The 25,703-nt window shown below is 41.5% G+C and overlaps 1 protein-coding gene across 1 annotated transcript in view; it reads right to left on the bottom strand.

Annotated features, from left to right (window-relative positions):
* The window catches only part of LOC145252797 (osmotic avoidance abnormal protein 3-like), a 2,582,558-nt gene that overhangs the window by 1,018,271 nt on the left and 1,538,584 nt on the right, over window positions 1-25,703 (bottom strand). Inside the window, exon 12 of the mRNA XM_080112744.1 lies at window positions 17,220-17,326. Coding sequence (XP_079968870.1) covers window positions 17,220-17,326 — 107 coding nt within the window. The remainder of the gene's footprint in view (window positions 1-17,219; window positions 17,327-25,703) is intronic.

The raw sequence follows: 25,703 nt of genomic DNA, 5'->3' as shown, positions 1-25,703 counted from the left end.
ACCAACTAATAAGTTGGATAGCAATATTGTCGTTCCGCATTAAGTTTAATAATATCATGCTTTAATTTCTGTGTCTATAAATGTGACCTTCTTGGGCCTTCAGGCCGGGATCAAAGTGTAGTATCTGTTCCGGCCGATACTGCACTTAAGATAATTTGTACCAGTCAATGGAGGGGAAACCCTCTATACTGGGAACCGCCTGGGTAATACCTAGGAGGTCCACCCTCCCAGGCCTTGCCACCGGGCTTTCCGGTGGGGCAAGTTTATTGCTTGCTGCCTGAGGCGCCCCGACCGGGGAATGCCGACGGGGTTACTCAGGCAATTTTTAAAATTGCAGGAGTGCCCTCCTTTAGGGGAGCCTGCGGGGTTCCCACTTTCCGGCCTTGTGCCACATAATGCTGATGTGGGCAGCATTTAAATAAAAACCCTCTATACTGGGACAATTATTATTTTTGGTAACCAGAGTGACCCCTTTTAGGGGAGCTGGTTTTTACCTCACATTAAAAACGGCCTTGTGCCTAATTTGCTCAGTGGGGGAGCAAATAAACACCATCTGTTCCGGCAGATACTGCACTTAAGATAATTTGTACCAGTCAATGGAGGGGAAACCCTCTATACTGGGACAATTATTATTTTTGGTAACCAGAGTGCCCCCTTTTTGCCTACTTTTAGGGGAGCTGGTTTTTACCTCACATTAAAAACGGCCTTGTGCCTAATTTTCTCAGTGGGGGAGCAAATAAACACCATCTGTTCCGGCAGATACTGCACTTAAGATAATTTGTACCAGTAAATGGAGGGGAAACCCTCTATACTGGGACAATTATTATTTTTGGTAACCAGAGTGCCCCCTTTTTGCCTACTTTTAGGGGAGCTGGTTTTTACCTCACATTAAAAACGGCCTTGTGCCTAATTTGCTCAGTGGGGGAGCAAATAAATACCATCTGTTCCGGCAGATACTGCACTTAAGATAATTTGTAGCAGTCAATGGAGGGGAAACCCTCTATACTGGGACAATTATTATTTTTGGTAACCAGAGTGCCCCCTTTTTGCCTACTTTTAGGGGAGCTGGTTTTTACCTCACATTAAAAACGGCCTTGTGCCTAATTTGCTCAGTGGGGGAGCAAATAAACACCATCTGTTCCGGCAGATACTGCAAGCTATGACTAGCTATGACTAGCAAAGACCAGATGTGGGGGCAACCCCACATGCCTGACCATTAACCAGCTCCCATTTCCCACCTCTCGGGAGCTGGTCCCCTTTTTCCCTTCCCCCTCCCTTCACTCCTCACATTAAAAATCGGCCTTGTGCCTAATTTGCTCGGTGGGGGAGCAAATAAATACCATCTGTTCCGGCAGATGCTGCAAGCTATGACTAGCTATGACTAGCAAAGACCAGATGTGGGGGCAACCCCACATGCCTGACCTTTAACCAGCTCCCATTTCCCACCTCTCGGGAGCTGGTCCCCTTTTTCCCTTCCCCCTCCCTTCACTCCTCACATTAAAAATCGGCCTTGTGCCTAATTTGCTCGGTGGGGGAGCAAATAAATACCATCTGTTCCGGCAGATGCTGCAAGCTATGACTAGCAAAGACCAGATGTGGGGGCAACCCCACATGCCTGACCTTTAACCAGCTCCCATTTCCCACCTCTAGGGAGCTGGTCCCCTTTTTCCCTTCCCCCTCCCTTCACTCCTCACATTAAAAATTGGCCTTGTGCCTAATTTGCTCGGTGGGGGAGCAAATAAATACCATCTGTTCTTCAGATGCTGCAAGCTATGACTAGCTATGACTAGCTATGACTAGCAAAGACCAGATGTGGGGGCAACCCCACATGCCTGACCATTAACCAGCTCCCATTTCCCACCTCTCGGGAGCTGGTCCCCTTTTTCCCTTCCCCCTCCCTCCACTCCTCACATTAAAAATCGGCCTTGTGCCTAATTTGCTCGGTGGGGGAGCAAATAAATACCATCTGTTCTGATACCTACATCGTGCGAGACAGTGCTGTTCTGGCGACACATTCTCGTGCCCGGAACACCTGACAAGCTTTTTGGGTCGCGTTCTGTCCGCACCCCCACTTTGTCTGTCTTTCTCTGCTCTCCCCCCTCCCCCACAGGGGGGGATCCGAGCTGATAATTTACGACCTTCCCGCGAGGGAGGGTCGGAAACACCTTCTCTTTTCCCTCCACTAACTTCCCACTCCCTCTCTCAGTTCTATCTCCCCTCTTGCCGCCTTTTGGCGCCACCTCTTTTTGGCGCCAAAGTCGGCTCCCCACTTTGGACGCTGATTCCACGTCACTTTTTTCAGTGAATTTTTTAAAAGAGGGACCCAAAACGGACACCCCCAGCCCGGGGGCCACCAATATGGATACCCTCAGCCAGGGGCCCACCAATATGGATACCCCCAGCCAGGGGGCTACTGCTCCCCAAGAGGACGAATCCCCAACAGGAGAAAAAACAACTGCTGATGGGGCGTACCGCCCGGGTATGACACCATTGGACGCTCCCAAGGAGGGGGAAAATTTAACAACAGCTCCCCCCGAGGGCGACTCCCCCCAAAGGGGAGCAAAACCAAAATCGGTCGTAGCATCTCACTCCAACCACAAACAGGAGGAGGTGCCAGACCAAAAGGACAATAAAGGGGACAGCGCTCCCCAGGAGGGCTGCTCTCCCAAAAGGGAAGCAGATCAAGAAAATGAGGGGGCATACCGCCTGGACCTCACAAACGAGGAAGGGGCAGATGGCCTCAAAGTAAACAAAAACGATCATGCTCCCCAAGAGGCCGACTCCCCAAAACGGGAAGCTGCTCCCGAAAAAGACACTAAAAAGGGAGCCACCGCTCAAAAATGTGATACTCCCACAAAAGGACTGACCAGGACATCTGGGGAGGCAGGAAGCGTCGCCAAGAAACAGGCAGGGTCGACCTCCATAAAAGACCAAAAACGGTCTAACCCCACTAAAGACCCCATACCAACACCAACAAGAGGGTCTGCGTGGGGGAAGACCGTAGAAAAACAACTGTCCCCTCAAGAGTATAGAGACCTGTACCTGACAAAGTACAGACAATACATAGAGGGGGCAGATATAAAACCCATACCAGGTGCCTGGGAGGCGATTGAGGGCAGAGTCCTGTCCTTTGCCATTTCCGATATACCGGAAAACCGCCTCCTAGGAATGAAGAAGGAAGACATGGCGGGGCTTCTCCACAAACTTACCATCCCAGTACTATACCTGTACCAGAGGAGCTTCGCTGTGTGGGACATCCTCCTACCCACCAAGGATGATGCGGAGAGACTCTCCCTCCAAGAAATAAAGCATGGGAGAGTCAAACTAACACCTGAATACCAGGGCAAGAGAAGGACTCGGGTGCAGGTATTTAATGTGCCAACCCAAATACCTGCGGAAGTATTAGGATGCCTCTTCAGCCAGTACGGTGAGGTAGAACAGGTGACCCCAGTATGGTCAAAAACTGGGACTCACCTGGGCTGCTACACAATAGCAATGAGGCTGAAGAGGGAAGGTTTTCCAGCAATACCACCGCTGCTGACATACAAAGACGCCAGCATAACAGTAGTGGTGGAAGGCCGTCGTCCACACTGTTGGTTCTGCCAAAAGCAGGGCCACATGGCTAGGAGTTGCCCCCAAAGGGTAACCCCTAATCCAACAACCCAAAAGGCGGTCACAACCCTTGAGACAACGCCCGCACCAAAACAGGCGGCAACAACCCCTGCAACTGCAACACCAACCCCAGCTCCAAGGAAAACCCAAACCACCCAGGAGGCCAAGGGGGAAGAATGGAGCACGGTAGTGAGACAAAAGCGGAAACACATAATCCCTTTTGCCACCGTCCCACCACCAGCCCAAAAATCGAGGCAGGAGCCTCTGCACATGCAGCAAAAACAACAGCCACCGCAGCCAATGCCGCGGAAACAACTGCAGCAACAACTACTGCAGCAGCAAAATCAGCAAGTGCAGCAGAAGCAGCAGCAGCAACGACACCAGCGAGAGCAGCAACAACAAAAACAGCTGCAGCAGCAAATAGAGGAGCAGACACAACCAACGGTCCCCACACCAATCGAGACGGGGATCAAGTGGAGAAAAGACTGCTCCTCTGAGGATGAATCCGCAAGTGAGAGGGAGAGGAACTCAACCTCACCTCTCCCCGGTTCATTCGAAAGAATGAAAAAGAAAAACAAAAGAAGAAAAGAGGAAGAAAAGGTGGCCCCCACTCCCTGTGAACATACACCACCCCTAACAAAAAAATCCACTTCCACCCCCAAACCACACACTGCACCAACACCAGACACCGCACCAACACCAGACACCGCACCAACACGAGACACCACACCAACACCAGACACCGCACCAACACCAACACCAACACCAACACCAGACACCGCACCAACACCAAACACCGCACCAATAATAGACACCACACCAACACCAACACCAACACCAGGCACCACACAAACACCCGTCCCCACACCAAGGCAAACTGAGCCACTACTCCAAAAAGAAAATGAAAAGAATGAACCAAGGGAGAGGAGAGACTCCTCTGCCTCTTGCAGACCAAAGGTCCTTGCCCCTGAGGAACTATGTAATGTAGACCCTCTATCTGTGGCCACAGACATTTCCCATCGGCAGAGGAAAAACTTAAAACCTCTGCTCGATTACAAACAGATAGAGGGGAAAGATGTAAATATCCCCTCAAATTTCCCGGATGCCCCACTCCTAATAACTTTTGTCAGAACTCCAGAGGCCTGCAAGACCAACTTGTGGACAAGGCTGCAGGCCGCTGAAGGGGCGTTTCCGGGAATTGAACTGGTGAAAAAAAATGACCCTTCTCTTGATGAACTGTCAAAACAATGCAAGGGAAGGGTCCCCGTGTTGGTCCATCCGTCACTCTACAGGGCCATAAAATTAATTTATCCTTTGGACGTCGGCGGCATTGCGAGAGAAGGTCAGGATATGAAAAACCTGACCACCTTGAGCATGGCACATAACGTCGGCGTCCTCTCCCCAGCTGACTTCGGAGCTGAGTGTGACACACCCTAAGGTAGATACCATGGCTTTGAATTTGGCTAGTTTGAATGCGAGGGGCTTGAGATCACCGGGCCGGGTGGCTCGCCTCCGGCACGACCTCTTGTCCCTGGGAGTGGATGTGGCTGCGATTCAGGAGACGCATTTCGTTTCCTCTGTGGACTGTCAGGTGCTGGCCAGAGATTTTGAGGTTTTCTCAGCATATGGCAGCCCGCGGGGGAAGGGAGTTTCCGTGCTGGTTAAACGTACCCTGTCGGCGACGGTCGACGTTGTCCATAGAGATGCGGTGGGCAGGCTGGTTGTGGCCGATGTTGCCGTAAAAGATTCTGTGTTTCGGGTGATCGCGGTTCATGCGCCCAGCACCGCTCGTGAGAGGGTCTCATTCTTCAGTCAGCTTGACGCGTTTGTAGATTGTCGGAAGCGGGTAGTGCTAATAGGAGATTGGAACGCCATCTTAGACCCCGAGATAGATAAGGTAGGAGGCGATGCTAGAGGATCGGAGAGGTGCGAGTCCAGCCTGGTTGATCTGATGGCTAGATGCGGTCTGGTCGACAGGTTTCGGTTCGAGCATCCGGGGCGGGAGATGTGGACGTGGACCAATAGCGTTTCCTCCTATCCAAATACCTATTTGGACAGGATGTTAGTTAGGAGAGGTGAAGTAGACTTCTTATCTTGTCCCACGTTCACTTGGCTAGGCCAGACGGACCATAAATTAGTTATGGCCCGGCTGAAGCTAGGAAATAGGCCTAAGTTAGCGGGGTACTGGAAGTTAAACACCTCCCTTCTGGAGATACAAGACTTCCAAGATCAGTTAAGAGAATTGATTAAAAAGGCAATAGTGGGGGTGGTTACCGGGAGTAAGTGGTGGTTAGGTCTCAAAGCCAAGATCAGAAGCTTCTCCGTCAAGTATGCCCAGCGCCTCGCACTAGATAAGGCCAAGACGAAGAAGCAGCTAGAGCAGAAACTAGCCCAGGCTACGGGGGAGGGTGATAGGGTTAGTCAGGAACTAGCTAAGCAGGACCTTCTACGCGAGACTAGCGAGCGTTACGAAGGCCAAGTAGTTAGAGCTAGGCTTAGAAAGATAGGCAACGAAGCAGTCAATTCTGATGCAGACGTGCGCCGTGAGGTTTCTAGGCGTGGCTCGGAAAAATACATTGCGAAAATCAAACATCCGAATGGACGCACCCTGGAATCGACTCGGGAGATCTGCGAGGGGTTTCGAGAACATTTCGAGGAGCGTTTTACGCAGCAGCCCTATCTTCCGATCCTTGAGTTTAGCGACTATTTGGCCGACTCTCCCCGCCTCGAGGCGGCTAGAGCGGCTAGTTGCGAGGGCCGGGTGACGGAGCGGGAGATCTTTACTGCGCTGAAGCAGGTCAGCTGTGACAAATCGCCGGGACTTGATGGTCTGCCATACGAACTGTACTTGAGGCTGTCGCCCATGTTTCTGCCTCTTCTGACGGATATGTTCAACCATTGGTTTGCTCAGGGATCCATCCCAGAGCAGGTGACCAAGGGAGTGATCACATTGCTGAAGAAAGGTGACGGGCATGGAGGGGAAGAATTAGACGACTACAGGCCCATAACTCTGCTAAACACAGAGTTGAAGATTTTGGCCAAGGTCCTGTCGAATCGGCTGCAGGTTGTTATCGACGAGTAGGTTGAACCGGAACAGAACTACGCTGTGAAGGGGAGATCGATTCAGAACAACTTGCACCTGATCCGCACGATCCTAGAGGGGGGAATAGATGACGACACGGAAGCCGCGCTGATAAACTTAGATCAGTCCAAAGCTTTCGATAGGGTCGACCATCGTTTCCTGGCATCTGTCTTAGAGGCCGCCGGTTTTAAACCGGACTTTTGCAAGTGGATCTCCATAATGTATCGACAGCCCATGGCTGTCGTGCAAGTCAACGGAAAGCGCTCGAAACCCTTTGTTATCTCTCGGTCGGTTCGTCAGGGTTGTCCACTGTCGCCCCTGCTTATGTCCTGGCTTTGGAGCCTCTTCTCCGCAAGCTGAGACATGGGGAGGCAAATTCGGCCCTGCGCGGAATGGCTCTGCCTGGCGGCTCAGCTGCCAAGGTATCCGCGTTTGCCGATGATGTCACGGTCTTCGTGTCGGGCTTCAGAGACATTGAGGTCATGTCGGAGGCACTCACATTGTACGAAAGAATCACGGGGGCCAAGATAAACCGCAACAAGTCGGTAGGACTGCGGTTGGGCGCATGGAGTGGCAACGCAAACCTCCCGGCGCCCTTCAGCTGGACAGATGGCCCGGTCCGGATCCTCGGCGTGTGGTTCGGACCGGGTCTCCAGCTTGACAAGAATTGGTTGGAGGTACGGTCAAAGGTGGAGGCTGCAGTCAATTCGTGGCTTCCTAGGAAACTTTCCTTAAAGGGTAGAGCTGAGGCGTGCGCCACTTACGTCTCTCCTCTCATCCTTTACCAACTGGCCGTACTTCCCCTGCCTGCACAACACCTAAAAGCTCTTGTCGAACTCTTGTCCTCGCTCCTTTGGGACAGAGGAAGACACTGGGTGAGCAGACAGGTCTGTATTCAGCGTCCGTGTGAGGGAGGCTTGGGAATGCCGGACTTGAAGTGTCATCGAGATGCTGAGAGGCTGGCCTTCCTGAGCCACTATATGCAGGATGACCAACCGTGGCACCCCGTGGTTACTGCCGCCTTCCCCGACCTCGTTCTCGACCCTTCCATCGAGAGCCGTCGCAGGCCGCGGGGAGAATCTGCCTACATGAAAGAGTGCCGAGCTGCGCTAAAACGACTACCAAGGTCCAGTGACCTTGTGACTGCTACCCGTAGGGAACTCCACAGGGATCTAGTGAAGGGGGCCGCTGACGACCCGCTATGCGCGCGTTTGGGGTGGCAGCAGAGTGAGATCTGCTCCGCGTGGAGCTGGGCGCCAGGTTCGAGTCATCTGAACAATTCGGAGTTCTCTCTGACCTGGCGATTGGCCCGAAATGCACTTCCACTCAACAACATACAATGCAGTTCTGGGTTTTTGGAGTCGCCTGATTGTCCCCGTTGTGGGACAACGGCCGTAGAAACTACGGATCACGCTTTCTTCGATTGCCGCGAACTCCGCCAGTACTGGTCGTATGTCAGCGGAGTGACGGCTCGCATCGATCCTGAGCATCCTCGCCCAATTACTGTATCCAATGTTGTGGGCAACGTGAGGCCGCCGTGGGACCGGGAAAGACAAATGGTTTACGTTACGATCCTGGCCGTGGCGAGAATGGTGATTTGGACGTCGCGTCTGCAAGGTTGCCGGAGAGTGTTGTCTTTTTCTGATCAAGATCTGATCGCGTTCTTTAAACACCAACTACGGGTGAAGATCAGATGTGATAGAAGAAGGCTGCATCACGCGGCATTTGACAGAAGATGGATACATGTGGCAAGTCTGTGTGTACGAAGAGGAGCCAAATTTGAATACGTGTTCCCCGCCTAGGTGTGGAACGCGCAGTTCTGTTAAGTAAAATTAAACAAGTAGTCTCTCAGCTAGCTGAGTGTGTGTTCCATCCCTCCCCGATTAGGAAGCCTCCAAGATCCCCATCCCCTCTTACCTGCAATTTTTGTTTTCATCCCTTCCTCTAAATTTTACCCATCTTGGAGAAAAAGAAATACAAACTAACCTCCATCCCTTACCCACAAAAATTTTCTTTTCTCCATTCACCTCCATCTAGAGGGCATCCCCACCTAGAGACTGACCCGCAGAAGCGAGGTTCCTTTTACAAACCTAGTGGAACGGGCAGTCTATCAACTAGACGGGGTTGGGAGGGTCCTACTAATCACCTTTTGTTTTTTCTTCCCCCGCCCTCGACACAAATGAATTATTGTACCATTTTATTGTTATCTTTTTTGTTTTTACACGTCAATAAAAAATGTTTTAAAAATTGGGAGTTAAGTAGGACGTCCCCAATATGAAAGGGTGAATGCGGTATTATGGTGAAAGAAGATACTAGCTGGGAGAAACTTTTGACTTTGTTTAGTTCTGGAGTGACAAGGATGACCAACGACCCCCAAAATTCCCCCCTTTTGAGTTGGCCATATGCCTAAGTTTTTTGTTCAACGTTAATTTTGAATGTATTTTTTAACATGAATAAAAGATTTAATATCTCAAAGTGTAGTATCTGTTCCGGCAGATACTGCAAGCTATGACTAGCTATGACTAGCAAAGACCAGATGTGGGGGCAACCCCACATGCCTGACCTTTAACCAGCTCCCATTTCCCACCTCTCGGTAGCTGGTCCCCTTTTCCCCTTCCCCCTCCCTTCACTCGTCACATTAAAAATTGGCCTTGTGCCTTATTTGCTCGGTGGGGGAGCAAATAAATACCATCTGTTCCGGCAGATACTGCAAGCTATGACTAGCTATGACTAGCAAAGACCAGATGGGGGGGGAAACCCCCCATGCCTGACCTTTAACCAGCTCCCATTTCCCACCTCTCGGGAGCTGGTCCCCTTTTCCCCTTCCCCCTCCCTTCACTCCTCACATTAAAAATCGGCCTTGTGCCTAATTTGCTCGGTGGGGGAGATAATAAATACCATCTGTTCCAGCAGATACTGCAAGCTATGACTAGCTATGACTAGCAAAGACCAGATGTGGGGGCAACCCACATGCCTGACCTTTAACCAGCTCCCATTTCCCACCTCTCGGGAGCTGGTCCCCTTTTCCCTTCCCCCTCCCTTCACTCCTCACATTAAAAATCGGCCTTGTGCCTAATTTGCTCGGTGGGGGAGCAAATAAATACCATCTGTTCCAGCAGATACTGCAAGCTATGACTAGCTATGACTAGCAAAGACCAGATGTGGGGGCAACCCCACATGCCTGACCTTTAACCAGCTCCCATTTCCCACCTCTCGGGAGCTGGTCCCCTTTTCCCTTCCCCCTCCCTTCACTCCTCACATTAAAAATCGGCCTTGTGCCTAATTTGCTCGGTGGGGGAGCAAATAAATACCATCTGTTCCAGCAGATACTGCAAGCTATGACTAGCTATGACTAGCAAAGACCAGATGTGGGGGCAACCCCACATGCCTGACCTTTAACGAGCTTCCATTTCCCACCTCTCGGGAGCTGGTCCCCTTTTCCCTTCCCCCTCCCTTCACTCCTCACATTAAAAATCGGCCTTGTGCCTAATTTGCTCGGTGGGGGAGCAAATAAATACCATCTGTTCCAGCAGATACTGCAAAGCTATGACTAGCAAAGACCAGCTATGAAAGACCATATGTGGGGTTCACCCCACATATCTGACCTTGGTCACTGAAGGGGCAACCCTTCATACCAACAGTTTCTAATCTGGCTCCCACTTCCCTCCTCTCGGGAGCTGGATCCCCCTTTCCCTCCCCCTTCCCCCTATCTCCACATTAAAAAACGGCCTCCTGCCTAATTTGCTCAGTGGGGAAGCAAATAAATAAAAAGATCAAAGTGTAGTATCTGTTCCGGCAGATACTGCAAGCAAAGACCATATGCGGGGGAAACCCCACATATAAGACCTTGGTCAATGTAGGGGAAACCCTTCATACCAATTGTCACTATCCAGCCCCTCTACTCCCCGGGGAGTTGGTCCCCATTTCCCCTTCACTCCTCACTTTAAAAATCGGTCTTGTGCCTAATTTGCTCAGTGGGGAAGCAAATGAATACATCAAAGTGTAGTATCTGTTCTTCAGATGTTGCACTTCAATTTCTTATTCTCTGTCAGTGGAGGAGAAATCCTTCACGACTGAGACAATTTTAATTTTTGTTCCTTTTCTCCACATTAAAAAACGACCCTGATGTCTAACTCTGTCCCGTGGGGAGGCATTATAAATAGGGTCTATAAAAGTGACCTTATGTGTGTGTGAGTGTGTGTGTGTGTGTGTGTGTGTGTGTGGAACGGTCTCTACCAATTTTGTCAATTTTTTGTCTACAGACTTGAAATTGGTATACAGATGATTAGGGCCTGTGGAACAAATTCGATTTGGTTTTCTGCCGATAAAAATAGCTGCTAAGTGATCAACATTTTAAAAGAATTAATTCGGCTGGCATAAGGCGACTAACTGTGCAATTTCTATGTTACAGTTTTAATATGCATCTGAACTTAGCCAAGATAGTAACGAATAAGGTTGAAAATCTATATGTTTTGGTTTTGATTCTTGCTGATGGCACCTAACTCATATTGTTTCAACTTTTGAAATCACAACTATATATTTGGTACAATATAATAATCAATAGAGAACTGTCTCTATAAAATAATAAATATGAAATCTGCATCAATTAAAATATCATATTTAAGCATATTTTACAATTGAGCCATGCCGAGTGGTCATTACTATATATATTGGGTACAATATAATAATAGAAAATTGTTTCTTTAATAATAAATATGAAATCTATGTAAATTAAAATATCATATTTAATCATATTTTACGACCAGGTAATGCTGGGCAGCCTGCTAGTCATTATTAAACTGCAAAAGTGTTGTTGATATATTTAGTTAGGCTAATAATTTAAAATATGCTATATATTTGTCTAAAATTTCGTTTAATAATTATCTCTTCTGTTACAAAACTCATGAAAGTATAATTTTGAAGAAAACTCAGCGAACGTCTCCCTTGTGTTTTTTCTGCATGAGACTTTTTTTTTCTTTAGAGGAAAAGCTGAATCCAATCATGCAACAGACACTAGACGATGAAGATATTAAAAAGACTCACATGTAAACGCCCGTGCACGTATGTAGCAAGACGTTTAATTTGGTTTATTGATTGCCCATTAATGAAAAGATTGCAGAATATTATGAGAGGATTGAAAAATGAATCATGTTTGATTATTTATGGAGATGGTTTATGTGAAGTATGTTTAACATTTTATGTCTGAGAATAAAGAGAAAAAAAGACGAAGATTAAAAAAAAACCCCAGCTCATTTTAAGTCTAAGAGAAAAACATTGAAATGTTGTCAATATTTCAGGAAAAAAAAACAGCAAAAAGAAGAAAACTTCAAATGTCAAATGTAACAAATATGCTTATGTATTTACGAACTAAAAAGTCTTCAGAGGCCGAGGGAGAATAATACATCGTCTCATACATACAACGTAGCCGAAGCGAGGGATTTTCAAATTACGAAGCTTTCTTTGCAATATGCATCACTAATACCAAAACATAAACGATTTATTTTTGTCAGCTATTATCGAAGATCAGGAAAACCTAGCGTTGCCAGGGAAGGGACAAAAATATTTCGGTGTTTCTGCTAAGAAGATATCGCGCTATATTTTCATAGTATTTTCAATTCAAATTCAAGTTTTACGGTTTCTTTCGTTTATTAAATTGTTAGACGAGAGTACAGAATAGTTAACAAAACACCCTCCCCATGTTAAGAATGGGTTTCTAAATAATAATCTTATTATTTCAGCCCGGTATATTCTCTGCATAAATACTGATATTTGTTTGGTTTTGATCGTTTTCTTTTGTAGCCTATCAACCCTTTTCAGAGTATTTAATGCTGAATCGAGTCATTTTTGTAAAAGATTTTATGCTTCGAATTTTTCTGTTTTGCATTTTTGGGTCAGGAATCTAGTATCTTTAGAGAAGCTGATCTTGTATCATCAAATGCTCTAACAGGTATTACCACTCCAGGCCAAAGTGGACCTGGGAGGAATGGTACCTAGGGGATAACTTCACATTCCCCACAGCTCCAAATTGCGGCCTCACAACTGGATGTCTTAAGATCATCCCCAGAACTGAAGGTATTTGTAACAAAAGGGAACCCAGGGGATGCCAGTTCGGTTGACATGAAGAATATTGCTCCTCTCAATATATATATATATTTTTTTCATACTTTTTTCAATTTTTTCAGCCGATTATTATGAAATGGAACCTAATCTACTGAATTATCAAGAAAAATGAAAAAGTCAGTATTTAAATATTTGTAAAGGGTGCTCAGTTTCTAATGCAACGTTCTAGTAAATCGATCACCCATTTTAGAACCACTTGATGTTTTTATGCCAAATTTTTCGAATTTAGCCTTTTTTAAAGTAGTTTAGCCATTTTTAAAGGATTATTTTAAAAGGCGAAATTAAAAAAATGCTAAACTACTTTTTTTTTAAAAAAGGCTAAATTCGCGAAATTTGGCCTAAAAACATAGAGTAGTTCTAAAAGGGTGATCAATTTACTACAACTTTGCATTAGAACCTGAGCACCCCTTATAAATATTTAAATATTTACTTTTTTTTTTCATTTTTCTTGATAATCTGGTAGACTAGTGTACATTCGATAATAATTTGCTAAAAAAAATTGAAAAAAGAAAGACGAAAATAAAATAAAAAATAGAGAGGGACACCAATTCTTAGAAATTCATTGACTGAGAATCCGAGGCTGTCCAGGAGATAACCAAAAAAGTTTATGATTTAAAAGCCAATTTCATTTCTTTTAATTTTTTTTGAGTGGTTAAAACATTTTTAACCTGAACCTTAAACAACTCCTTGGCATTATTAGTGTCGTCTGCCCTTTTACTTTTTTTTTTCATAGTTTTCAAAAAGTGAAGTGTTATCGTTCCCTTACGGAGATTTTAGAGATTTAGGACTATTTCAGTCGTCTGAGCAGGAAAATTTTATTCGTATGATTTAAATTTCATGAAGAATTAAATAAATTTAAAGATTATGGGCTACTTCCATTGCCCCCCCCCCCCAGAAAATTTATATATAAATACACTTTTAGTTTTTATACAGATCCTTTGACCTTTCTTTTTATAGGGAATGCACACACACACATATCATGTGGATTCTAGCCTCATCCCAATCTCCCCATCCCCTTTAAACTCTAATCGCGAATATAAAACAGCGGTTTCTTCCACTGCAGGAACCTCATCACTTTCCATTCTCGCCCAGCTTGACCTCTGGCCATATTCCCAGCAGATTTACTTTGGGTCAGTCTATAAACACTTCAGCGCTTAATATTTGCATGTTTTCATAACCCACTGTTAATCAAATCGTTGCCGGTTATAAAAATACATTTATCATCGGTTTCCATATTATCTGCGCCTTTAAAACGGCGAGTGTGTTATTCTGCGATCATTCACGTAACTATATCACCAGGAATTCTCTGCAATTTCGGAAAATATTTTCCTTATATAGAAACACCGTGTGTAACATTTTACGCTGTATGATTTGTATACAACATCTCCATTGTTTTTTGTTTGTTTGTTTGTTTTTGTGTGTGTGGTTGTTTTGTTTTTCGTTTGCTTTGCCTTTCTTGTGACAATATAATTAATGATCTTGTTATTGGCATAATGAGCTAGAACACGGAAACGCAAGCACATTGCATTATGGGTAATATACAAAGCCGATTAAAATTCTACAAACTACTTATGTTCAAAACAAGCAATTAATAAGACTTTTGTTTTATTCTAAAAACAAAACTATCATAAAAGCCAAAATTTTTGCTGGTTTTGGAAAATCTGTTTTAAGTGACAAATGAGACAGTTTATTTGTTTGGGAGTTTTTCTGTGTCTAGTTTTGTCCAAATAAGAGAGAGAGAGGGGAGTGGAAGGGAGGTGGGTAAAAAAGGGAGTAGAGGGAGTTGGGGCGATAGGCAGGAGAGAGAAGAAGAAAGAAATAAGAGAGAAAAGGAGAAAAATGAGGAGAGGGGGGCTTGTGAAGAGAGAAGAGAAAGAAGGGAAGAGAGACAGGAAGGAAAGAGATAGAGAGAAAGGGGAAGAGAGAAAGAAGAGAAAGAGAGATGGGGAAGAGAGAGAGAGGGAAGAAGAGAGAGAGAGAGAGAGAGAGAGAGAGAGAAAGGAAAAAGAATGAAAAGACAGAGAGGAGGGAGAGAGAGGAAAAACGGGGAAAGAGGAGGAAAATGAGGGAGAGAGAAATAGTGAGAGGGAGAGAGAAGAGGGAGAAAGAGGGAGAGAAGGGAGAAATTATTTGATAGCCTTTCTTTAAATATGTTTGGGATCAATTAAGAGGATTTGTAATACACTTCCATGGAACTGCTCCCCTACATCAAATCAATTGTCAAGATTGCTGGAAAAAAGGGTTGGATCATTCTACCGCTCCAGATATTTTACTCTCAACGCAATCCTCTACCTATATAAAAGTCAAATTTCTTCTAAATTGAAGCACTTATAGCCACATCTGAGGAGGGGCTGCTCAGAGCACCCTTTCCTAAACCAGTTTTGAAACCTAGTAGGTGATGTCCATTTTCCCTTCTTACAACCTCTTATTCACAGAAGAAATGTTGCAAATCAATCTCTATTCTATAGTTATTTTCATGGCAAATACTCGACTGAGCTTCAATCTATGGTCCTTCCAGTAAAATACTCATACCAAACTCTTGTATAGCTAAAACCATTGACATCAATTTCCCTTACTCTATATTTGTGCCTAGGTCTAAAAGCAAATTTTATTAACAAAGTTTCTTTCCTTAGAATCGCCCATATCGGGAACTCTATACCACAGGACTGCGTTCCAACTGACTAATACATCATCAATTTCAAGTCGAATGAAAATAATTTCTTGTTGAGCGGTCCTTTTAAATAATCAAATTCTACTGAATTCCCACCATGTCCGTGGCCACATTTAACATTAACTCTTGTCCTTGAGTAACTTTCAAGCCTTGATAAGTGATGTCTCCCGTGTAAAAAGAAGAAAGACTACAATCTAATGTTGACAAATATTTGTAATAAACCGTCTTCATAAGTAATTTTTTTTATACCAATACATACGTTTTATAATATTCTTCACTATTCAAATGACAACCGCTCCATCTCATTAATCTTTATCCTCGAGTGGCTGTTGGCCTTGATACGTAGCGACTCATTAGTAAGAAAAAAGGTCAGGTTCCATTTTCTATTATGAACATAAGCGAGGAAATTAACAAGAAATAGTAATCATACACCACGGATGGTTTATAACGAGTAAAATCTTTGTTTGGATGGGTTAGCAAGTTGAAATGCAAAATGTTCATTTCAACTTGCCGACATATTTCTATTACTTTTGCGCATGCGCAAATTCATTCATGCAGAAAGTGATTTAATGTTCAATCTTTCTTATCTGTGAATAGCTCAAACGGTAGGGAATGAGGCTGGAGAGCTAAATGTTTTGGTTTTGATTCTAGCTGATGGCACCCAAGTCCTTTTATTTTTTATTAATTTTTGAAATCAGTACTATATATATATATATATATATATATATATATATATATATATATATATATATATATATAAATGTTTGGAGGTACAGAATTTATATACAGTTCTGAATAAAATAGGCGGAAGTTTCTCAAGAGCTCTTTCGGCTATCATCTCATCAGCGTACAAAATAATATTATGTCGAAAATAAAGAGTTCTAATGGGGAACTTATTGAATGTGCCAAAAGTATGGGGACACTAAAATAAATTTATTAACGTTTAAAAACCATTAAAATATTGGCACAACGAGGGAAGAAAAAAAAAACGGAAAAAAAACAAAAATTCAAAGTTCCCCAAAGAGAAACAATGCGTTTGATGTTTTCCACTAGAACTCTTTATTTTCGACATAATATTATTTTGTACGCTATCGATTTTCTCCTGATGAGATGATAGCCGAAAGAGCTCTTGAGAAACTTCCGCCTATTTCATTCAAAACTATATATATATATATATATATATATATATATATATATATATATATATATATATATATATATATATATATATATGAATAAAAAAGAATGCGAAAAGTATAAAAGCTTATAACTTTTCTTTATTCGTTTTCAATTGGTGACGTGCAGGAATACAAAATAATAATATTATGAAAAAAAACTTTTTTTATAAGTACATAATTTTCGACCGATCCTTCAGTCTTCATCGGTGTAGTGAAGGATCGGTCGAAAATTATGTACTTATAAAAAAAGTTTTTTAATTTTTTTTCATAATATTATTATTTTGTATTCCTGCACGTCACCAATTGAAAACGAATAAAGAAAAGTTATCAGCTTTTATACTTTTCGCATTCTTTTTTATTCATATATATATATATATATATATATATATATATATATATATATATATATATAGTTAATATTCAATAGAGAATTCGCCCTGTAATGATAAATACAAAATCTGCATGAATTAAAATATATTTAAGCGTATTTTACGACCGGTCAAATCTCCTTCCCCTGCGAATAAAAATAAAAGAATAACAAAGAATGTTCACAAACCTTCTGCTTTTCTAATACCAGTTTCTTGCTGACAGCTTTTACTTCATCTTGAATGTTTTCATAAATATCCAGCATTATATAATCATCATCCATGTTGGCGATGGCCTCTGAAGTAAATATAAAGTGAATCAATTAGTATATGGAATCAGTGGATAAGAATTAAAACAATCTATTATTTAATTGGAATTCATTATTGAGATGAGTATTGTTTTATTAATTATATTCATTGCAGACCATCATCCTCATCTTTTTTTAGTTGTTTCACGACGTTTCGGCCAACTATTCCTCTAGCCTTCGTCAGGTGGTAACCGCGACGGATAGGAACTCTGAATCTCCTGACTGCATCCACTGCAATTACTGACTATGGAAGGCAGTAACTGCAGTGGATGCAATTAGGAGATTCAGAGTTTCTATCCGTCGCGCTTATCACCTGACGAAGGCCGGAGGAATAGTTGGCCAAAACGTTATGAAACAACTAAAAAAAGATGAGGATGATGGTCTGCAATGAATACAATTAATAAAACCATCTAGTAAAAATAATGGGACAGTCATATTTCTAAAACCGCCACTATTTCGTTTTATTTGAACTACTGTTCTCATCTTGCGTTTTTTTTTTTCACAACGTTTCAGCTGACGTATCCTCCGACCTTCTTCAGGTTTATTTTGTCCAACTCTGGGAATCTTTCTGTCAAACTCATGAATCCGCACAGCATTTTTTATTTAATCCACAGAAATAGCATGCTCTTGTTCCATCAGTCACGACCCGATAGAAATCTTAAGTACTTTGCAATTTTTAGTATCACTCATACTGACGATTAAACCTTCAACCTCCAAAAGAGTGTCTCTTAGAACTGAATTTCACCTAGCACTTTTACGCTACAGGTTCTTGCAGACAGTAGTCTGAATAATCCCAAATGATCCAAACGATCAATCGTCATCTCAAAAATTCAGAAACCAATATTTCAGTTGTGAACTTATCCTTAATATTGGTAGATTTTTTTCCTACCATAATTATGGTCGAATTAACAACCGGAATATTAGCGGCTTTTAAGATAGGTATATGTAATTATTTTAATTAGTTTGCTTCCATGCTTATTCAAGAATTCCGTATACTAACCATTCCATTTTGTCTAAAATATCACATAATTTTTCACACTTTCTCATAAAGTGACAGTTTTTCATGTTTTGATTCATGATATAAGCTAATAAATAAAAATTGTTTAAAAAATTATTTCATAATTATCCTCATCTATTGGTACATGTTGTGAAAAGGAAAACTTTCGTTTCGAATCGTTCATTACATTTTTATAGTTAATCAGCTCACTAGTTCTTTGTTAGGATTACTAGTCTCTCGCTCCTGGACAAGGTTCAAAAGAGAGTCGCAAACCTGATAGACCCTGAACTGGCATCTAAGCTTCAGCTTCTGTCCCATCGACGAAATGTTGCATCCCTCTGCCTTTTCTACAAGTATTTTAGTGTTGAATGCTCTGACGAACTGCAATCACTTGTGCCCCCACGACGTGAGCACCCTCGACAAACCCGACAGGCTGCTAAATCCCACCCCCACACTGTAGAGATCCCTAGATGTAAAAGATCTTTTTACTCCAATAGTTTCTTTCCCAAAACCGCTAGACTCTGGAATTCCATTCCAGGTCCCTGCTTCCCCAACAGTACTGACGTGCAGAAGTTCAAGTGTAACGTGAACCAACATCTTGCTGCCCAAATCCCTACATAGTACCACAGTAGTTGTTGCCCCTGATAGTAGCACCCTACACCAAAGTGGCAATTTGCCTTTTTTGGGGTGAAAATGTAATTAAAAAAAAAATTGTTTAAAAACAGGGATAGCTCTCTCAAGTACAAATCCTCTTACTGCTATCAGAGTCACCAGGTTTAAATATTTTGTGGGGAAAATAAATCTTAGCAACGCTGCTTTTATAAAATCTGGAGAAAATAAATTAAAATGAAATATCTCCACAGGTGCAATGCCAGGAGAATATTACTAGTAAAATATATTTTGTATGAAAATAGTCGTTTATCAATCAATGTATGTTCTAACAGTTACCTAAGAATAAGGGGGGATTCCTGAAAATATTGTCACCTCAGACTCTCAGAACAAATCTCATGAAAATGCTCGTTTTCACACGCACACTACTGACCAAAGATCCCCTATGAGAATTTGGTTGAGAAACCTTGCCCCATCTTGCATATTCTCCTGACCTAGCTCCCTCAGATTATTACTTATTTTGAGGATTACAAAACCATTTATATGACCTTAGGTTAACATCACAAATAGATCGAACATGAGTTGGATTCATATTTCACATTAAAACCTACAAGAATTTTACAAGTGAGACATTTATAAGCTCGTTGACTGATGGAATCAAGTTATAGAGAGCAACGTTTATTATTATGAATAAAGATTTGCATGAAATATGAAATTTTAAATCGGCAAAAACTGACTTGATAGAATTTATGCTAGTAAGATGTATAATCCTAGTAACTTTTAAATTGAAAACTGGCTATTCAGAATGAAATATGGATTTTGTACGATATAACCTCTTATTTTCAAACTTCAAAATTACGACTGACTTAATTGTATGTCTTAGATAGAGTTTTTGTTTTTAAATATGGAAAAAAATGTATGAGTTTAATCTGTTTTTTTTTAAGAGTTGCTGTATTATGAACGGTGGATACTATTGAAAGGATTTCTGTGGTGTATTGTATATGACCTTAATGATCTCTAGAAGTTAAAGAAACAAAAGAAACTGATTTTAAATCCAGAAGATCAAAAAACTATTTCCTCTGTGTGTGCGTACTGTGTGTGTGTATGTGTGTGTGTGTGTGTCATTTGTTGTGTGTTTGTGTGTGTTGTGTGTATGTGGTGTGTGTTGTGTGCGTGTTACGTGTGTGTTGTGTGTGTTTTGTGTGTGTGTTCTGTGTGTGTTGTGTTTGTGTGCTGTGTTTTGTGTGCGTGTTATGTATGTGTGTTATGTGTGCGTTGTGTGTGTGTTGTGTGTTTGTTGTGTGTGTGTTATGTGTGTGTTGTGTTTGTGTTGTGTGTGTGTTATGTGCGTGTACATATGTATGTGTGTTGTGTGTGTGTTGTGTGTGTGTTGTGTGTATTTTGTGTGTGTGTTGTGTGTATGTTGTGTTTGTGTGCGTGTTATGTGTGTGTGTTATGTGTGCGTTGTGTGTGTGTTGTGTGGGTGTTGTGTTTGTGTTGTGTGTGTTGTGTGCGTGTACATATGTGTGTGTGTACACATGTGTGTATGTTATGTGTGTGTGCTGTGTTGTGTGTGTGTGTGTGTGTGTGTGTGTGTGTGTGTGTGTGTGTGTGTGCGTGCGAGTTTTCTTTTTCTTTTTTTTATAAAAAGGAGGTAAAAACAACGACATTAAAATTTAATCGAATTTAATGACAATTGAAGATCAAAGTTTTCGGAACCCATTACTTTAAAATTGCTAAAGAAGAAAATTTTAAGCAAATTAAATAACTTTTCAGTTTGTTTTAGCTAAAAGATGACAAAAAGAATTAACTGATAACCTACATGAATCAGCAGAGAGGAAGGGGATCCGGGAGGGGGGGGGAGATCTGGGAGTTTCTTTTTTTTTCCGAATCTAAAATGTAAAGAAGGGGGAAATGAAAGGTCCTTTGCTTTCAAGGATAATTCACAGAACCAAAAGATTATTTTGTGGAAAGTTTTGACTCGGGAATCAAAACAAGAGCCAACGGCACAAAAGGATGGACAAACGACAGTGCCCTTAAGCCAAACACTTTAGAGGCATATTTGAGTAAAAATAACAAACACACAAGGGAGAAAGAAAATATTTTTAAGGTTCGAAAGTTCAGCTGTCAGATTCCAAATATTGGTAAAACTAATTAATGTTATAATTATTATTAAATTTATATTTTTTTAATAGATTTGATTCCGGTCCATTGTGATATTAGTCTCGAGGGAAGTTGCTTCATGAAACTTTTTTTTATGGCAGAAAGAAAATATTTTGTACAACTTACCTATTACACAATGATAAAAAAAAAACTATTATCACCTTAACTTGAATACCTTTTAAGATAATTAATAATTGTTTTTTATTTTTCAGATTTATCAAAAATAATCAATGTTCTAAGAGTCTACCAAATTTGACCTTCGAAATGCCATGAACAACTGAAGAAAAAACATTTATAGTTGAGGCAAATTTTTGGCTGAAGTCTATCCACGCAGCTCAATTGCAATTCAACAAGTGAAGCACATATAGTCCCTCATGAGAGCGCAATGAATGAGGCATAAAAAAAAATGACTAAGTTCAGCATCCCCCCCCCATTTAGCCCCGAAAGTCCCCAGGGGACGTCAAATCCTGTGAAAATGAACAAACCGGGTCTTAACATATGTAAATTTGAGTTCTGCATCATGCAAAAAAAGAAATGACTAAGTCCATCATTTGCGCTCCCCTGCATTTAGCCTCAAAAGTCCCCAGAGCATTAACATATTAAAATTTGAGTTCAGCACCATGCAAAACTGCTAAATAGACATACACAGAAAATTTTGAACAAATATGGTAAAATAGTCCCGAAAATGGAGTGTTTTTATTAGCCCTAAAAGAGCCCCTGGTTCACACCCAAGAGTTATCACAAAGTATAGACAAACAAAATTACATAGAAATCAGTTAGTTACAACTTTACAGAAAATGTTATAAAAATTCAAGGCATCAATTTTTTTAATAAGCACAAAAGTGTCAATTTTAGCCATTTTAACCCGAAAGGCTCCCCTAGGGGGTCAAGCGGAGTTTTCTCAGAAAATTCATTCAGTTACTTTTTTACTCATACCATGTTTAATGTTTATACAAAATTTCAAAAAATTCTAAGGCGTAGTTATTGAGAAAAGTGCGGACAGACAAACAGACTAATGGATAAGGGTGAATTTACAAATGTACGCTCCTTTTGTCGGGAGGGCGGGGGGCAAAAGCGGTTCGGATGTCGTGAATTTCCTGTTCACTCAATGAGGGTCAACAAGTTCAGAACCCATGGGACTGTGCATAACATCAATGGTAAAGACACTAACAGACAATCTGGCCCTGTCGGTGGGGCATTAGAATACACCGACTGCCCCCCTGCAGAGGGTAAAAGTCCCTCAATGGGGGTCCTGGATATGACCTTAAACTATGTCCAGTGGTGAGGTCCCAGCTTGTGGGCTTTGGGGAGTGTGGAGCCACCCTTTAATTACCATTACTCCCAGGTCCACTCTGACCCGGAGTGGTAGTACCTGTTAGGGTCCCAACTATGGGTTAAATAGAAACTGACGTGAAAACAACAAATATACTCTATTAAAAAAAAAAATTTCTTCAAAATCTTAGGATTCGACATTAAATAACCCGAAAAGGGTTGATATGCCGTAAAACAAAAACAACCAACCAACAGACAATCACATTGCACGACTAAAATCAACAAGAATGACACACAACGTCGCTGCAGTGAGACATTCTGTTATCCGCAGCCCAAGCAAGTCTGTGTTTTGTTTTTTTTTGTAGTACGGACTTGAAACTTTGGAGATGTCTGCTACATAGGCTTGACCTAATGCCGCTGAAGTTTTGTGTTGATCTAAATATAATTTTTGAGGTTATTCAATTTTTGGTGATGACCGTGTGGGTGTCACCGAAAACCTGAGTTAATTCACATTTATTTCTTTAAGGCTTCACCCTTTTATCTATCTATCTATCTATTTATTATCTAAAAGGAACTTTGCCTGTGTTTGTGTGAGTTCGTTCCCTATGGACTCAAAAACGGCTTGGCCAATTTTTATGAAATTTCACATAAAGGTTCTTTTAATACCTGGCAGTGTTTTAGATAAGTTTTGTATTGGAATCTATTCAATAAGTATCGATAATCGATAATAGGAAAAATCCGATGAAAAAAAGAACAGGCGATTTTGAACACAGTTAACACCTTATATAGCCTAAACCACAAGTGAATTTGAAAAGTTTTATTACCACACAAGCCGAAAGATGCAACATATAAAATCAACAGTAGGTTCTTTGATAAAAAAGGGATGCGCTCGAAATGCACCATGATACATGTCTTTTGCATTTTAAACTTTAATTCAAGCCATCTATAAATGTAAAAGCGAAAATGTTTGTGTGTGTGTGTGTGTTCGCTTTTTGTGTATGTCCGCAGAAGGCTTTTTTTTCCAGGAAGCAATTGGTCGGCTCGCTTCTTAAAACTTTTTATATCACGTCTAAATCGTAATATCTACAAGTTAACAACGGAGGTCGCCTGTCTATTTAATTTGCCCGACTTTGAAAAGCTAAATATTCCAGACTTTTTGGATCGCTGCATGTTGATTCGGCTTTTTCATATAAAAGCGAAACTAATTTGAAGCTTATCCCAACGTTCCCAGCGAACATCCAAAAGCAATCAGTTTTGATCAATGCCGAGTTTCTCCTTATATCAGACAATTGCTATTCAATTTCGACAATCCCCTTTTTATGGGGAGCTGGCTTCCCCCCAGCATCTTGGGGAAACTGCCCCACAGTAAATAAAAAACTGCTCTGCAGTGAAAGTTGATCTCATTAAGTCATTTAGTACGGGCACCTGCCAATTCTTAATACTTCAATAAATTCAAACATCTTTCTGTTATTATTTCTTGCTGGGCGAGCGGTTAACGTCTCACGTTTCTTTTTCACACTTTATTTTCCAACTTCGCCTCAAGGTTTCAGGTTCGATCCTTCCTACATACCTACGAAAACCTTTTTTTTTTTAAAACTCCGCCCCCCCCCCTCGACACAAACACCTGGGCAAGAAGTCTTCGCTTACTCTTTTGTTTTGATTTACCCAAAACCACACACACCTCTAAACACCCGAGCAACGTCGGGTACCCCCGCTAGTCTATAATATAAAGGGCAAAAATCTGTCTAAACGTATGTATGTATGTATGTATGTATGCATATAGGTATGTATGTCTGCCTAAAACTTTCGACAGAGGCGACGGATTTTCACGAGATTGGTATCATTTTAAAACCCAACCCGTCAAACAACAAATATAAAAAAATTGGCCAAATATATTAATGCCTCCACCCGCAACTGGGCACTTTTCTACAGGGAGGGGTCGCTTTTTTCGCCGATATTTTCGAAAGTAATCCCTACTTTTCGATTGTCTAGCCTTAATTTAAACTTACGTCACTTCCGGTTTGGCGATGTGTGTGTGTGTGTGTATGTGTGTGTGTGTTATAATTAAATAATAATAAATCATTTATACCTATAGACACTAGTGTTTCATGCTTACACAACCATCAGTGTAGGTAACACTTCCTGCCGATCATGAAATTCGAACCCAGTCACGAAGCCGGCTCTTGCTCCATTTGCCGAGCTTCTAGCACAGCCACAAAACAATTGCCATGAGAATTAGGGGAATTAAAAACTATTAAACGCTGAATTTGGGTGAGTATTATGAAAAGCTAGAGTGTTCACGCGAACAGAAGTTGTGAACATTGTATAAACGCTTAGTTATAATTCCGTAGACATTGCCCATTCTTTAATATTCTTAGAGGAGCTTGACGATTCTCGTTAAATAATAATTATATAAATATATATATATATATATATATATATATATATATATATATATATATATATATATATATATATATATATATATATATATTACAATAGAAAAACGCGAGCATGAAAAGTAATACGATTAAGCTTGAACATGCACAAGTAAAGGTCTAGTTGTTACAACTGGAAAAGAAAAAGACAAGATATTCTCGAAAAAAAATATAATAAATTCATAACTAAAAATATTGCGGCATTAAGAATTATTTTTTTTAAATTCAATTTATAACATTAAGTAATCAATTGTTAATACTGCAACATTTTAAGCTATAAATTTATTATATTTTTATACTAGAATATCTTTTTCTTTTCCAGTTTTAACAACAGGTCCTTTACTTTTCCATGTTTAAGCTTAACCAGATTACTTTTCATGCTCGCATTTTTCTATTGTAATATATATATATATATATATATATATATATATATATATATATATATATATATATATATATATATATAAAGAGAGAGAGAGAGAGATACAGAGAGAGAGAGAGAGACAGAGCACAATCACGTTGACACACCGGTGACCATCTGGGAATGCTAGGCGCTGTATGTGCTCTCTAACCCTAACCCTAACCTATCCGCTTATCTTGGTATAAGGCACACTCACATTGACAAACCTATTCTCGCCAGATCATCGAAGTTAAACAACGTTGAGCCTGGCCAGTACCAGATGGGTGACCATCTGGGAATGCTAGACGCTGTATGTACCGCGCCGAGTCGTAGAAATTTCCAGGGTGCATTAATTCATTAGGAGAGATGCATCCCAAGTCTTAGTTAAGACATGTATCTAGGAGAAGCAAAGTGATGTAAAAATCTGCGGTCTACTCTATACTCTGTCCTGTGGTAGTCATCTCCAACGACAAAGGTTAGCGGTAATA

Source organism: Euprymna scolopes, chromosome 29 (assembly GCF_053919585.1).
Source record: "Euprymna scolopes isolate OS-2025 chromosome 29, ASM5391958v1, whole genome shotgun sequence".
NCBI lineage: Eukaryota > Metazoa > Mollusca > Cephalopoda > Sepiida > Sepiolidae > Euprymna > Euprymna scolopes.
This window is presented reverse-complemented; position numbering and strand designations above follow the sequence as displayed.